Source organism: Castor canadensis, chromosome 8 (assembly GCF_047511655.1).
Source record: "Castor canadensis chromosome 8, mCasCan1.hap1v2, whole genome shotgun sequence".
NCBI lineage: Eukaryota > Metazoa > Chordata > Mammalia > Rodentia > Castoridae > Castor > Castor canadensis.
The window spans coordinates 10300500-10315275 of NC_133393.1; the positions used below are offsets into that span (position 1 = coordinate 10300500).

General features: G+C 38.2%; 1 protein-coding gene across 6 annotated transcripts in view; it reads right to left on the reverse strand.

The window, feature by feature from the left end:
* The window catches only part of LOC109678286 (putative adhesion G protein-coupled receptor F2P), a 39854-nt gene that overhangs the window by 19928 nt on the left and 5150 nt on the right, over positions 1-14776 (reverse strand). For 5 of the 6 annotated variants that reach the window (XM_074081989.1, XM_074081988.1, XM_074081986.1 and 2 more), the window contains exons 2-3: positions 4491-4591; positions 535-577 (exon numbers count right to left, since the gene is read on the reverse strand). In XM_074081989.1, the coding sequence (XP_073938090.1) occupies positions 535-577; positions 4491-4591 (144 nt within the window). The remainder of the gene's footprint in view (positions 1-534; positions 578-4490; positions 4592-14776) is intronic. The other variant, XM_074081991.1, reaches the window with a different exon arrangement.

Genomic DNA, 14776 nt, shown 5'->3' on the forward strand with positions numbered 1-14776 from the left:
ATCCTATTCTTCCCAACAGAATCACATCCTGAACTGCATTATATAAGACAGATAAACACAGAACTGCTCCCGGTAAAAGTGAGTAAGAAGAGCCCACAGTTCAACCCACTGAGTTTCTCACATGCCCAAGGAAACCCCTGAGCACCTCCTCACAACCTAGGGCTTTCCAGATCAGCTCTAGTTTGGAATCCAATACCCCTGATGTTCCCAAAAAAGATAAAGAAACCTCGCTTTATAACTTTATAGTGTCAACAAATTCTCAGAGACCAGTTCTAGCCACTGCCCTGGTTTGAATTAGCTCAATATGAAGGTTCTATGGCAAAGAAGTCTCAGACCAGGGTGGACCAGAGGGTGCTGGAAGGAGAGAGCAACATGTCTGGGATCAAAGGCAAAATTTTAATGTAATTTTAAAAGTAAGAGTCCAAACACAAATTATCAAGGTGTCACATCTGCCATGCCATGAGGCAGAGGGCTAAGAATTACAAAATATAAACAGCCAAACTTCTATGTGGTTAGTAATTGCTGCCAACATACCGTGTAGCCTGGCAGACACCTTCTCCTTGCTTTTGCTGGTGGCCTAGAATGAGAAAGTCAAAATTTACATCAAAATTAATTATTGACATGTTATCCCAATAGTTCATTTGAGTCTCAGACAGCCATGTCTGAATCAGGTATGACCAAGCTTGGCTACCAAAAGCCAAGCCATGGAGGATAATGCAATGATCCCATTTTCCTTCTGCTTGCCTACCTTCTGCTACTCATTGGATTCTCCTCTGTCTCCAGGACAAATGATCTACATTCTGTTGAGAAAATATATTATGGGCAGAGGTAGGTTTATCAGGAAGTTGATGAAGGTTTATTATACTTGTATGGTCCTCTTTGAATCATAGGAGAGGGTCAGGCAGATGTTCAAATGATCACATGTACTAAGTTTTTCAAAAGCCAAATATATTAACTGCCTGCTATCTGTGGAGACTATCATTTTTTCCCATCCCAAATCCCCTCCTTCACCCTCTACTCTATTACAAGAATCACTCAGGAAACATTTATTTATGGAACCTGGACATGGAGTTGAGTTGGGGATACTTTTAATTTGTATTTCATAGGATATATTTATGCAGTGTGAAGCCACTTCTAAATGACAACAAAGACATCAACATACAGGTAGCATTAATTCAAGAGTATTTGCAAGTGATCACAGAGCGACAAAATTCTAAGTGTCCTGAGATCTTGCAGTTCACACATAAAAGAAACTTTGACACATTTTCTCAAATTTGACAGCAGTCCTACATATTTATGTAACATTACTAGTAATGAGTGGAAAAGCTGAAAGATGCTTTTCTAAAGTAGCAGCAATAGGACAAAAAAGTTGTTCAGCCATGCAAGAGGCAAGACTAGTCATTCTACTCTATTTATATGTGTATAATGGCATATTTAGGCCTGCACATATATATGTGAGGGGAAAGAGACCAGTTCCTGTGATTGCACCAGAAGAGTGTCCTCTAGTGTCTGGGAAGAGCTTTGGTTTAATTGTTCAACTCGTGCACCAAGCCCTAGCTATTGGGGAAGAAACTGGAAATGAAAGGACGGCCGTGTAAGACATGGGGTTCTTTTCCCTTTCCTTTTCACAATAGTTTCTCCATATGTTATCAAGAAACAAGGCTGAATATTGCCTGTTTTCTCTAAGAACTAACAAAGAATCCGAATTGGACATTTATGGGTCTCTCCAAGGTCAAGAAGTATTGCTGAACATTCACAAAACAGAATATCCTTGAAATCACTGACGTATGATGACCTGTCATTTTATAGTCAATAAGATAAAGCCTTCGTATGTAAGCTGAAAAGTTGAAGTTGTTCCATTAAACCAAAAATGCTAAGGTGATATTTTTTAGAGTTCTGGAAAACTGTAAATCACCTAGTCCAACCTCCTTATCTTACAGATAAACTGAAGCTGAGAGTTGACGTGACATGCAGAATGCATTATAAGAATTATAATTATAAGAATGCATTGTAAAAGATAAGATTCTCTGATAGCTGAGACCAGACCTTTGCTCTTGTAATTCCTACAATACTGTTCTGTCTGAAAAACGAGCCTTTATCCAAGTGCAACAGGTACAGGGGATATATGAAAGGAAATACAGGTTTCTCAGTGCACCCAAAACCCATCCTCAACATATGATGACAAATGCAGTTAGAAGTCAGAAACTTTGGATGATACTTGGTCCATTAAACAAACTCCACTGAAGTCACATCACATTAATCAGATATGTGGACAGAAGGCCATGGTGTGCTGTTTACAAGGAGTTCTGGGAAATCTGCCTTTTATCGTAAGCGAAGGACCTGATTCACTCTCAGCTGACTTTCCAAAGCACATAACATATGATTCTTTTGGTCATTTCTAGGGTGGCATCCAGAATGGGCCACTTTGGTGTTAGATACTAACATCTCTCAACCTCATACTGTGAAAGACAGTTGCAAACCAGCAACCCGCTCAACCTGCTGACTTTCCCCAGGGTGTGTAGACAAGTCAGAGGAGGGACAGTAGCCAGCAGCTCATCCTCCAGAAACTTGTGCATGGGAAGAAAAGGAAGGAGTGTTTCTGGTAAGGTGAGATTCCCAGTAATCAAGAAAAACAAAACAAGCCTCCCATGCTCTGCCTACACACCACATTTTGTCTTGCAGAAAGAAAAAGAAAAGTGAATTTAAAACAATGGAATTAAAAGGGAGAAATAAATAGTACCAAACGGTAGAGTTGGGATGCCTCCAGAAAAAATGTCTTTCCAAAGGGTCTCCAACTTCTCCCAAGAAACAGGTATCAGTTCAGCATTGCGGGACAGGAGAAATCATGGAGAATATTCTCATCCAGAGTCTAATTAGAGAGTAAAGTAAATACTATTTGGAAAATGCATGAAAAGAACTTTGAAAGTCATTTTTCCTAAGGAGACTCTTGTTAAGAAGCAACACATTAAAATGAAAAGAGCAAGAAGCTGAGAATCTGGAGACAGCTGTTCTACCCTTGGTCCTATAGCTAAGCAGTTGCATACCTCCCATGAATCATATTATACAACACTGCCTTGGTCTCTGTCTATCAAGTCAGGAGTGGAACTTCATCCATTATTCAGTCTCAAAGTTCCCTCCAGATTTTATGGTCAAAAAATAATTCTCTCTTTCTAAGATACTCAAAATATTTTTATATTCTCTATCTGCTAATGTTCCTCCTTACCCTATTTTAAGTAAATAACTTGGGCTGGCAGAGTGGCTCAAATGGTAAGAGTGCCTCACTAGCAAGCATGACGCACTGAGTTCAAATCCCAGTGCCGCCAAAAAAAAAAAAACTAATTAAGTAAGTAACTAATAGGAAATTTTAAATGAGTTATGGTATGAGGAAGAATATTCCAGAGAGAGTCATAGAACTCACTGTCCCACGAAAGTTAAAATAGTACATTACTAAAAACTTCACCCCAAGTAGAATTTGCTTAACTATGGGCTCATTTACTACTTGCTCCTTCCAGCCTATTCCAAGTTTTCACTAACAGGATTCTCAAGAGAGATGCTTTTGCCATTCTGAGTGGGACGATGCTTCATTGTGTCAAATCATTTTTAGAGCCTTCCGACTAAATGCCATTAATTCATCCCACTGGCAGACCTCACCACATCTACATTTTCAAGTGCTGCTCAGGAAATACCATCCCCCTGGTTATGAGCAACTAAATGCTTCACAACTTGAGGATGGGGGGAAGGACAGCTTATTATTCTTAAATCACTCCAGCCTCACTGTATCTCAGAACATGTGGGAGGAGGAACTGATGGGAAAATAATTTGTAGTTATTGACTAAAATTGGTTTTTTGCCACCTGTTGTAGTTTCTCTGGCTGGGCCACTCTATCACCACCTTCTCTTAACTCTTTAGGTCTCAAGCAACACAACTGGTTAACTATGGATTCTGTTACTTGTGAGCTCTCCCCACCAGTTCATCCTCTACTCCAATATGCTTTTTTCAATTTTTCTTTTTTTTTCAGTCCTAGGTCTTGAACTCAGGGCCTACACCTTGAACCACTCCACCACTCCTTTTTGGTGATGGGTTTTTGAGATAAGGCCTCAAAAACTATTTGCCCAGGCTGAACTTGAACCCTGATGCTCCTAATCTCTGCCTTCTGAGTAGCTAAGATTACAGGTGTGAGCCACCGGTGCCTAGCCTGTTTTCTTTCCTTTTCTTTTTCTTTCTTTCTTTTTTTTTTTTTTTTTGTTTTTGTTTTTTGCTTTTTTGTTTTGTTTTGTTTTTTGCTTTTTTTTTTGGTGGTACTGGGGTTTGAACTCAGGGCTTCATGTTTTCTAAGTAAGTGCTATACTTCTTGAGTCAGTCCAAAACCTTTTTTGTGTTGGGTATTTTCTCCCAAACTATTTGCCCCAGATCTTCCCCATCTCTGCTTCCTGAGTAGGTAGGATTACAGGCATGAGCCACAGACACCTATTTTTTCCCATTTTTCTTACCTGGCATAATGTCTTACAGGATTCTGTGGGCAAAAGAAGCACCAAGCAGTACAACAAAAGTGTAGGAGTCATTGTCTTCCACACAGCTGATTTTCTTGCTTCTATAAAAATAAATAAAGAGGCAAAATGTCTCCAAGCTGAAGCTTTCATAGTGCCATGCCACTGCTGACCCAGTCAGCCTGTGAAACTGGCTTCTGTCTTCAGTGTAGTCTGCTCAAACTGCTCTGCTCCTGGAGAGGGGGAGGGGAGGTGTCCTTTTGGTCTCCCATAGACTTCAGAGGAGGCTCCAGGTATAAGCTCCAGCCCACGCTAGGAGGTGCTGGCAATTGATGAGCCATTCCTCTCTCTCTGCTATTGGCTTGCGTGTCACATCTAACATGGGAATCCCTCCAGATGAAGCAGCTGCTTGACAGATTTCACCTCACCTACCGGGTCATAATAAATAACAGCCTTTGTTGAGGTAGTAGGGATGATGGTTCATGCTCTGGGTAAGGAAGTGCTGAGAATTGTGTAGGTGGCTGTATTAGAAGATGAGCTGGGGTTCCTATGGGTAAGCTCAGCCCAGAAATGCCTTTGGTAGAAGAGTAAACACTGGGCTTTTCCTATTATCCTTCTCTCCGCCCTAACTCTGGACTGGGTTTGCATAGGAGGTAACAATTTCTTCAAAACTAATCTGCTATTTTTGTGTCTACCAGAAATAATGTCAAAACTAAACCAATTCCTGACACCTAAAATAGTACTTGACACATGGCATACACACAATATACTCAGTAGTATACTCAATAAAGGAAGAAGAAAGGAGGGGGAGAGGTAAAAAGAAGAGAGGGAGTAAAGGAGAAAAGGTGGGTAGAAAGAGCTGACCATTTGTAGCAGGGATACAAGAGATTGTGTGGAATTCTCTATAAAGGATTTGCCTAAGCACATTAATGTTAAATTTTAATAATTTTAGTGTTTTTCAAGGTCCCCCCAAGCAAAGTCATTTTTGAAAGATGTTTGATTGCTCACTTTTACATGAAAGGATTCAGAGGTCTTGGATGTCATCACAAAGTCCAAAACTATTAATCCATTGGGTGATACTTGCTATTTGACCATTTTTTTACTTCACCATTTTTAACTAAAATGAAACTCTTAGTCCAATCATGCATAATGCTATAGCAAACAGAATATTGATTTAAAGACTAGGCAGAATTGATTTTGCAGTCATAGTTCCTGTATAGAAATACTAATCTAATTAAAATTCCACTGAAACCCAATCATGGTTTAAAATATTTTACACTGCCTATTTTAGCCTGTTTTTGGTAGTTTTGTGGATGTCTGTAACCCTTACAAAAAGCATTTTCTTTCAGATTTGTTGACATTAAAACAGTAATTAGTTCTTTTTCCTGGTTCCATAAAAGCAGAATGCTCAGAAGAAACAAAAGGGCATAGTTAGCTTCATGTAGCCTAAGCCAAAAACTTCATTACACAAACTCATTTTAGAAAAGGCTTAAGAACATTCAAGTTAACAAAAAAAGGCACCTCATGTAGTTCACACCCCCCAAAAATAAAACAATTACAATTACATCATTATATCAGTACTGAAATTCCATAAGGTAAAACGTGCCAAATACAATGTGCTATAATTTAAAAAAAAAAAAGTGCTTCCCTTACTCTCTTATTTAAAAGAAGGGGGAGGGAAAGGAGAGAAAAGTATACTGGCACAATGGCTAGGTCCTCAAGGAGATAACATTTCCAGTCATCAAACCGAGATTATACTGTCCCATTCTCAGTTGTCTGATTTTCAGACCTGAAGAAGGTGCTGAGACATTTATGTGTACATTCGACAAACAAAACTGAAACCCCTCTTTTCAAGCAATGTACTAGCAGCTAATTAAACAAAGAGGAGCACTTCTTTCCCTAAACCCCTCAGGAAATCGCAGTGTAATGGGGCTTCTGATGTACAACCTATGGGTCTGGGAACTTGAATGAGGCTTGTTTCCTAGAGATTAACAACTCCTCAGAGGCAAAACTGGTGTCATCAACATGACAAGGAAGTATTCCAAAGTTTCAGATTCCAAAAATGGTTCTGATCTTTGTTGACAATTTAATTTTATATCTATACCAAAGTGAAACCATATGGTTGGCTGGCAAAAAGCTACAGCTCTGTAATTTAAGCAGAAAAAGAACATGTGAGTTGCAGGCTGGGATATGTTTGTGTATGGCCCCTTTAGAAATGAGCATTTGCTTAATTGAAACACCCACATGCATACAAGCAATAAAGAAGAGCAATTTTATAGTGTAATTTTGAAAAAAAGAAACTTTACAACTTGAACTCTCTTATCTATCTTGATTAAGAAAAAAAAAAATCAGAACAGCAGTCACAAGTCATAGCAAGCACAAAATTAAACAAAACTCCAGACAGAATTTTATCAGCCAACCAGGAATAGTCCAATCACCAGCTTTGCCAGTCTGCGGCTACTACTTGCATTATTAGGCTTTGTAATGAATCACTGAGGTTTCAAATGAGATTCTTAAAAAGGACTGTAGAAGTTCCCAGGCAGACTGTGGGTATAGACTTGATTATCTCACGAGTGAAAGATTCCATAGCGTCTTCATTAACCACTCCATTGTTTTACCCTTAGTTGATGACCCAGGCATCCCTCCTGCCAGAATGCAGTCATTATGGAATGGAAGAGGAGAATAAAATAAACAGTTACTGTCTGTTTACTCTGTGCTGTGAACTATGCCTACATTGGCTCTTTTAATGTTTCATGTAATTCTTTGCTATTGAAGTGACTTCCACAATTTCCCAATGTTAAGGAGCTAAAAGCTGACCCTGCCTAATCTCACAAGTACCAGGCAGAATATTTGGGATTCAAACCCAGGTTTGTGATTATTTTTTTCAGAATACCATGTGACTTTTCTAAAATAAGAAAGAACTAACCTTTGTACGGACTTAATTCTTCCAGAGAATTTTCACATGTAATTTTCATCTTAGTGTAATAATAATTTTATGAGAGAGGCAGAGTAGCTATCATTTTCTCTCTTCTATTACAGAGGAGGTTATTATTCATACAGTAAGTGGCTTTCCCAACATCACACTTCAATTTATTAGAAGATCCAGATTCTCTTTTGACTCCTGATCCATGACTTTTTTTTTAGTTATTTTTTAACTGTTGTTGTACTGGGGGTACATTGTGACATTTACAAAAGTTCTTACAATATATCCTAGTTGAATTTGCCCCCTCTATCATTCTCCTTTATCCCCCCTAAGCCCTTTCCCCCATCCAAGATCTACAGCTGGCACATGTGTGCCATCCCAGGACTCAGGAGACTGAAACAGGAGGATCTCAAGTTCCAGGCCAGCCTGGGCTATATGAGTTTCAGGCCAGTCTGGGCTACACGGCGAGGGTCTCAAAAAAGTCAAAAGCAGACAAATTAGCTAACACAATGCAAATACTATGTAAATAGCTGTTATACTGTATTGTTTAAGTGATGATGACAAGAAAAAGTGTATATATGTTTAGTACAGATGCAATTTTTATGTATCATTTTTGATCCATATTTAACTGAATCCACAGATATGGAAACTAGTGGATAGGGAGGAGTAACTGTATGTTATTCTCTCCATGTCTTCCTTTCTGTCCTCATTGGAGATGAAAAGTACTGGACATCATCTCTAGCAAAACAATTAATACCAATACTTTTGGGGGGTTTGTCATCTCAAGTAAGGGTACATTTCAAACAAGATTTTCCAGAGTCAACCTCTCCAATGGTAGGAAGTGGAAGCACGGTCTCAATAGGCCAAATGTTTGGAAGCAAGGGTGATTCTTCATGCCCTAAACCACATCTTCAGTGCTACCTACTCATACCTACTCATGTGATTGGAGTGAGTCCTCAGTTTTCTCCAGAAGCTCAGTCTGCTAAACTTTTACTGGCTCCTCTGAGCCTTGGCCCTTTTCTCTAAACTTTTTTTGAGTTTTCATGAAGCTTTCAGTAAGTGGGAAGCCATGGATGACTACTCACACCTGAAATGTAAACAGTAAACAGGATGAGCAAGTGCAGATGGCATGTATGTCAGGCACTTAGTGGAGGAGCGCCCTGAGAATCATCTACCTCATGAGTCACCATCAAACTAAATACAATTTCACCTAATAGTCAGACGTTACCAGAATATAGACTAATAAAAGGTGCCAAATTTGGATAGGAACACTAAACAGGTAAACCCAAACCATGGCAGCACTTGTAGCACTTCTAGTTCTATCATATAGAAATAACTTAAGTGTTGCATGACATACAAGTTTGCTGATGGCAATTATATGTATAGTAACAAAAAGGAGACATAGAAACATTAGAGCTGTCAAACAATAATAAAGCAGATAATAAATTATACCAAATCTATATAAGTGAATATTATACAAATACTAAAAACAATATTTATGAAGAGTTTTCATAATACATTTGTATGAGATAGCAATGTTATATAATTTTTTCACATTAATAGGAAAACTAGTCAATAAGATTCAGTACGCACATACAGAGAAAAATGGAGATGGGATTTCTTATCTGCCTGGATATAAATCTGAATATCACCAGCATCTAACAAAATATTAAAAACCCACAAACATTTCTCTAATTGCAATGAGTGAGTATAGGGGCAATAATTTAATGGAACAATTCAAAACTGTTAAAGGAAAAAACTAAACATTCTGAAATGGAGTGGGATGTGGTAGAAGACATTTTCTAAAGATTAGAAGATCTGAAGGGTTTTTTTTTTTAAGATTATTTTGCTTTTCTATTCCCTTTACTCGATCCATACACTCTACAGAATTTTTAGAAATATCAGTAGTTCACGGAAATCCAGAGAGAAGAAAATATGACAGTCATTTTGATTTTGCTCATCTGTCTTGATCCACTTTCTGCTGATATAATACCACAGACTAGGTCATTATAAACAATAAGTTTATTTGGCTCATGGTTCTGGAGGCTTTGGGCCATGGCACTGGCCTCTAGAGAGGTCTTTGTGCTACATCATAACATGGTGGAAGGGGCAAGCAAACACAGGAGACACAGAAAAATCAGGCTGAACTCATCTTTTTATCAGAAGCCCACTTTAGCAATGACCAGTCTACACCCAAGATAATGTCCTAAATCCTTTCCTGAGGGCTTTGATCTAATCACCTCTTAATACTGTTACAACGGCAATTAAATTTCAGCATGAGTTTTAGAGGGGACATTCAAACCTTAGCATTGAGTTGGATTGAAGAATTCTGTAATTAGATGTTGAAGATATATTGTGTAATGGGGGAAGGGAGCAATGAGACTCTCTGTGATAGAAATGAAGAGTCTAGAGCTATAGCCAGATTAAAAAACAATCAAAGCTGGGCACTGGTAGCTCAAGCCTGTAATCCTAGCTTACTTGGGAGGGTGAGATCAGAAGGATTGCAGTTTGAGGCCAGTCCAGGCAAAAAGTTCATAAAACCCCATCTCAAACAATAGTTGAGCATGATGTCATGCTCCTGTCATCCCAAGCTACTGTAGGATGCAGTTCAGTCCAGCCTGGGCAAAAAGAGAGACCCTATCTTCAAAATAACCAAATCAAAAAGGATTGGAGTCATGCTCAAGTGGTAGAACAGCTTCCTAACAACACACAAAGGCCTGAGTTCAAACACCAGTATCACCAAAAAAAAAAAAGAAGAAGAAGAAGAAAGAAAAAGAAAGAAAGAAAGAAAATGAAAAGGAGGAAAATAATCCAGAGCCTTAAGACTCTTGTGATGGGCATGTACAATCCATGGAAATGGAGGAAATTCTGACATTATACATTTAGTAAAATCTCATTATCAAAAGAGCTAAGCCCAAGTAAGCTTGTTTCTCTCCATTTATTCCCCTTCAGAGTTACTCTCTGCCCTCCTAAATCTTACTCTCTATGACAAGAAGCTGACACTTACATAATGTCTCATCTCCACTTCCAGTGGAAGAAATTCAGGAACAAAAGAAATACGAAAAAACAAGGCAACATAACTTCTATAAAAGTCAACCACAATAATGGATGCTAATGATAGTGAAGTGGATGAAATCCAAGTGTATGAAGTGGACGAAATCCAAGAAAAAGATTCATAAAACAAACGATAGTGGATAAAATCACAGATAGAACTCTAGTGGGTGACTTCAATGCCATGCTCTGACTAATAGACAGGTAATTCAAACAAAAAAATCAATGGGAGTCATTGGCAATGATTAGAAGTTGGGAAATTAGAGATACATAGTCCTCATTTTCCCTCATCATGGAGCAGGGAAGGGTCTGAAATGGACTCACATAGAAGTTTAAGAAGCAAGAAGCTCAGGCAGCAACATGCATAACCATCAGTAGCCCTGCCCTCTTCAGTGAGGAGTGAGCCTCATCACCTGAGGATCACTGTGGAAACAGACCCCAAGCATGGTGGACTGCTCAACCTCTGAGAGTTCCCTGCAGTTTTGTAGGACTTGCTGCCAGGTGGGACTCAGAGTTCTGAGTCCAGCATCTGTGGATCACTTTGTTTCCCTAGCCTCATACAGGGATGCTGAAAGTGCTAGGCAGGGCCTGAAAGTGTTGGAACAAGCAGGCAGAGAGCAGAGTTTCCTCAGCTCTGCAGAACTCAGTGCACTGTTTGCTTCCCCTATTCTGCATTTGAGGGGCCTTAGGCATGGACTCTTTCTGCCCCTGGGGACACAGACTGGGGTGTCTGTAGAGTAGTGGGAACCTGCCAGCCCACAGGCTGCAAAGCTCCTTGTGGCGGGCAGTGACTCCTGATACACAAAGAAGGAAAGGATCTAAATTGAATGTAGCCTACAGCCAACACCTGATCTTTGACCAACTCCACCCTTAGCCTACATACAGTACTAACCTGCACATGAGGGACTACAACAGACTCCAGTTAGTTTGCTTCTCTCTGAGTAATGCTGGGGATCAAGACCAGTCCCCTGAGTTTAGCTCAGTGCTTAGTTGCTGTGCTACATCCCCACCCAGTGGTGAGAAACTGCACATCAACCCTGCCACTACACACTCCTACACAAACACTGAGACTACTTCAACAAAAAGAATACTGGAAATTAAAACCTCCAACCAATGACTTGTTCTCAGATGCCCAACTTCTAATGCAGGAACAAAAGAAATATATATAAAAAAAAAGAAACAAGGCAATCTAACTCCTATAAAAGTCAACAATTCCACAATAATAGACTCTAATGATAGTGAAGTGGGTGAAAGCCAAGAAAAAAATTCAAAGAAATGGTTGCAAAAATAATGAAGGAAATTAAAGAGGACACAAATACCTAAATGAATTCCAGGAGAATACAAAAAAAGTGCAAATGAAATAAGGAAGACAATGGAGGATGTGAAAGAATAATTCAATAAAGATACAGAAATTTTTAAAAATCAAGCTGAAATTTTGGAAATGAAATTTCAATAAGTCAAAGAAAAAAATTGCTTGAAGTCCTCACTAACAGACCTGATCAAGTTGAAGAGAGAAAATCACAACTTGAAGAAAAGATAGATGAATTAGAATACTTTTTAAAAGTAAGAAATTATGAACAACACAAAAGACCTCTGAGATACCATTAAAAGACCAAACTTACAAATCATGGGCATAAAAGAAGGAGAAGATACAAGTTAAAAGAATACAAAAAGATATGTGATAAAATTTTTCAAAAATTATGACAGAAAATTCCCCAAATCTTGTAATATGGATGGTAGTCCAAATACAGGAAGAGCTTAGAACACAAAATAGATAAGACCAGAGAAGACCCTCTCCTCGTCATATTATAGCTCAAACATTAAGTATAGAGAGCAAGGAAAGAATGCTGAAAGCTATAAACTAGAGGTGCCAAAGTCACATAAGAAAGCAAACCCATCAGAATAATGCAAAATTTCTCAATACAAACTCTAAAAGCAAGGAAGGCAAGGGATGGTGTATCTTAAGCCCTGAAAATAAAAACCCAAAAAACTTCCAATCTAGATTCCCATATCCACCTTTGCTGTGTAATGGAAGTCATAATTGAATGAGAAATAAAAATATTCCATGAAAAACAAAAAATAAAAGAATTCATCACCACTAAGCCAGCACTGCAGAAGATACTTAAAGGAATGCTACATGCAGAAAAGAAAAAAATCAAACATTATGAAAACAACAAAAAGAATTACTACATGCCTTTCAATAATAACTCTGAATGTTAATTATCTCAATTCTTCAATCAAAACACAAGAAAGACTTCTGGATAGGAGTAAAGAATAAACCACCTATGAGAAATGCACATCACTGGCAGAGACAAGCAAAGGTTTAAAATGAAAGGATAGAAAAAGATACTGTAAGCAAAAGGAGCCTTAAAGTAAGCAGAAATAGTTATACTCATATCTAACAAAGCAAATTTCAAACCAAAGTTAGTCAAAAGAGACAAAGAAGGTCATTGATAAAGGGAATAATCTGTCAAGAGGAGATAACAATCACAAACATAGACACACTGAAGATCAGCACACCCAATTTCATAAAACAAACAGTGGCTAAAATCACAGACAGGACCCAACACAATAAGAGTGGGTGCCTTCAGTGCCACACTCTCAGAAATAGACAGCTAATCCAGACCAAAAAAAAAAAAAAAAAAGACAAAGAAACTTCAGAATTCAATGATATTATAGATCAAATGGATTTAACAGATGTCTATAAAATAGTCTACCAATAGCTGAAGAATACACATTCTTCTCAGCAGCCTATGGAACTTTCTCTAAAAGATCATACATTAGGACACAAAGAAATCAACAAATACAAGAAAATTGAAATAACTTTTCATATTTTATCAGGGCACAATGGAATAAAACTAGAAATCAATAGCAAGAGAAACTGCAGAAAAATATATAACTATATAGAGACTAAACAATTCACTTTGAATAATCAGTGGATTATAGAAGAAATAATGGTGGAAATCAAAAAACTCTCTAGAAGAAAATGAAAACAGAACATACCACATGGGTGTTGTGGTACATGCTTATAATCACTGCAACTTGGAAAGGCAGATATTGGGAGGATCAATGGTAGAGGTCAGCCCCAGGCAAAAAGTTAGTGAGATCCCCAACTCAAGCAACAAGCCAAGCATGATGGTATGCATCTGTAATCCAAGCTAAGTGGGAGCCATAAGTAGGAGGACCATGGTCTGAGACTAGCCCTAGGCAAAAATGCAAAACATCTGAAAAATAACTGAAGCCCAAAAAAAAAAGGAAGGAAAAGGAGCAAAGGAGAAGAAGAAGAAGGTGGCTATTGGTTTGACTCAAGTGGAAAAGTGCCTGCCTAGCAAATGTAAGGCGCTGAGTTCAAATCAAATACTAAAAAGAGAAAAAAATGCCCAGACCTATGGGACACAATGCAAGCAGTTCTCAGAGGGAATTTTATAGTTATGCGTGCCTACATTAAAAGTCAGAGAGGCAGAAAAAGGTGACTCACACCTATAATCCTAACTATTTGGGAGGATCAAGGCTCATGGCCAGCCTGAGCAAAGAGTTCGCAATACCCCATCTCCAAAATAACCAAGTTTGAGGAGGGAATGAGAAGGAAGTAAATTTAGCAAGATGCTAACATCAGGTAATTCTGGAGGTAGGAATGTGAATGTTATTTTCATATTTATGCTTGAGGTTTCTTAATTTCTAAAAATTATTCTTAAAACAGAAAAAAACACTGGAAACAAATATAGCACAATATTAACGACTACAAAAAAGCATAGAATATTTTTCTATATACTGTCTGTATTCAGTATTTTCTAAAAATAATTATTTTATATTAGGAAAAGTTAAACTTTTTAGCAATGGGGCACAAAAAGCATGAGGTAATTTTTAAGTCTGGAGATCTGTGTTCTCACCCCAATTCTGTCATGACTAGTTTTATGAAATTTAGTGATGTCCTTGACTTTTCTAGGTCTCTTCCTCCATTCATTTATTTATGCATTCATTTAGAAAACATTTGTTTTGGGACTATTTCATACCAAGTAAAACTTGAGCTCTAGAGATGATTATGAAGACAAAAGAGCCATGGTCTGGTTCTCTGTGAATCTACAGTGTAATTAAAGAAGACACATATGATGCAAAGTAACACTGTATCTTCCTGAGATACATAAAATATATATTGGAAGTTTAGGGCCAAGAAGTGATAAACTCTCCATAAGGGATTCAGAGGAGGGTCACAAATGAGGTAGCATTTAGTGTGGCCCATGCCCAGGGACTGCACAAGAAGTTTTCCAGGCAAAGGAGTGCAGGTGCATAGCAGGTGTGAAGTAGCCAGGTGAGG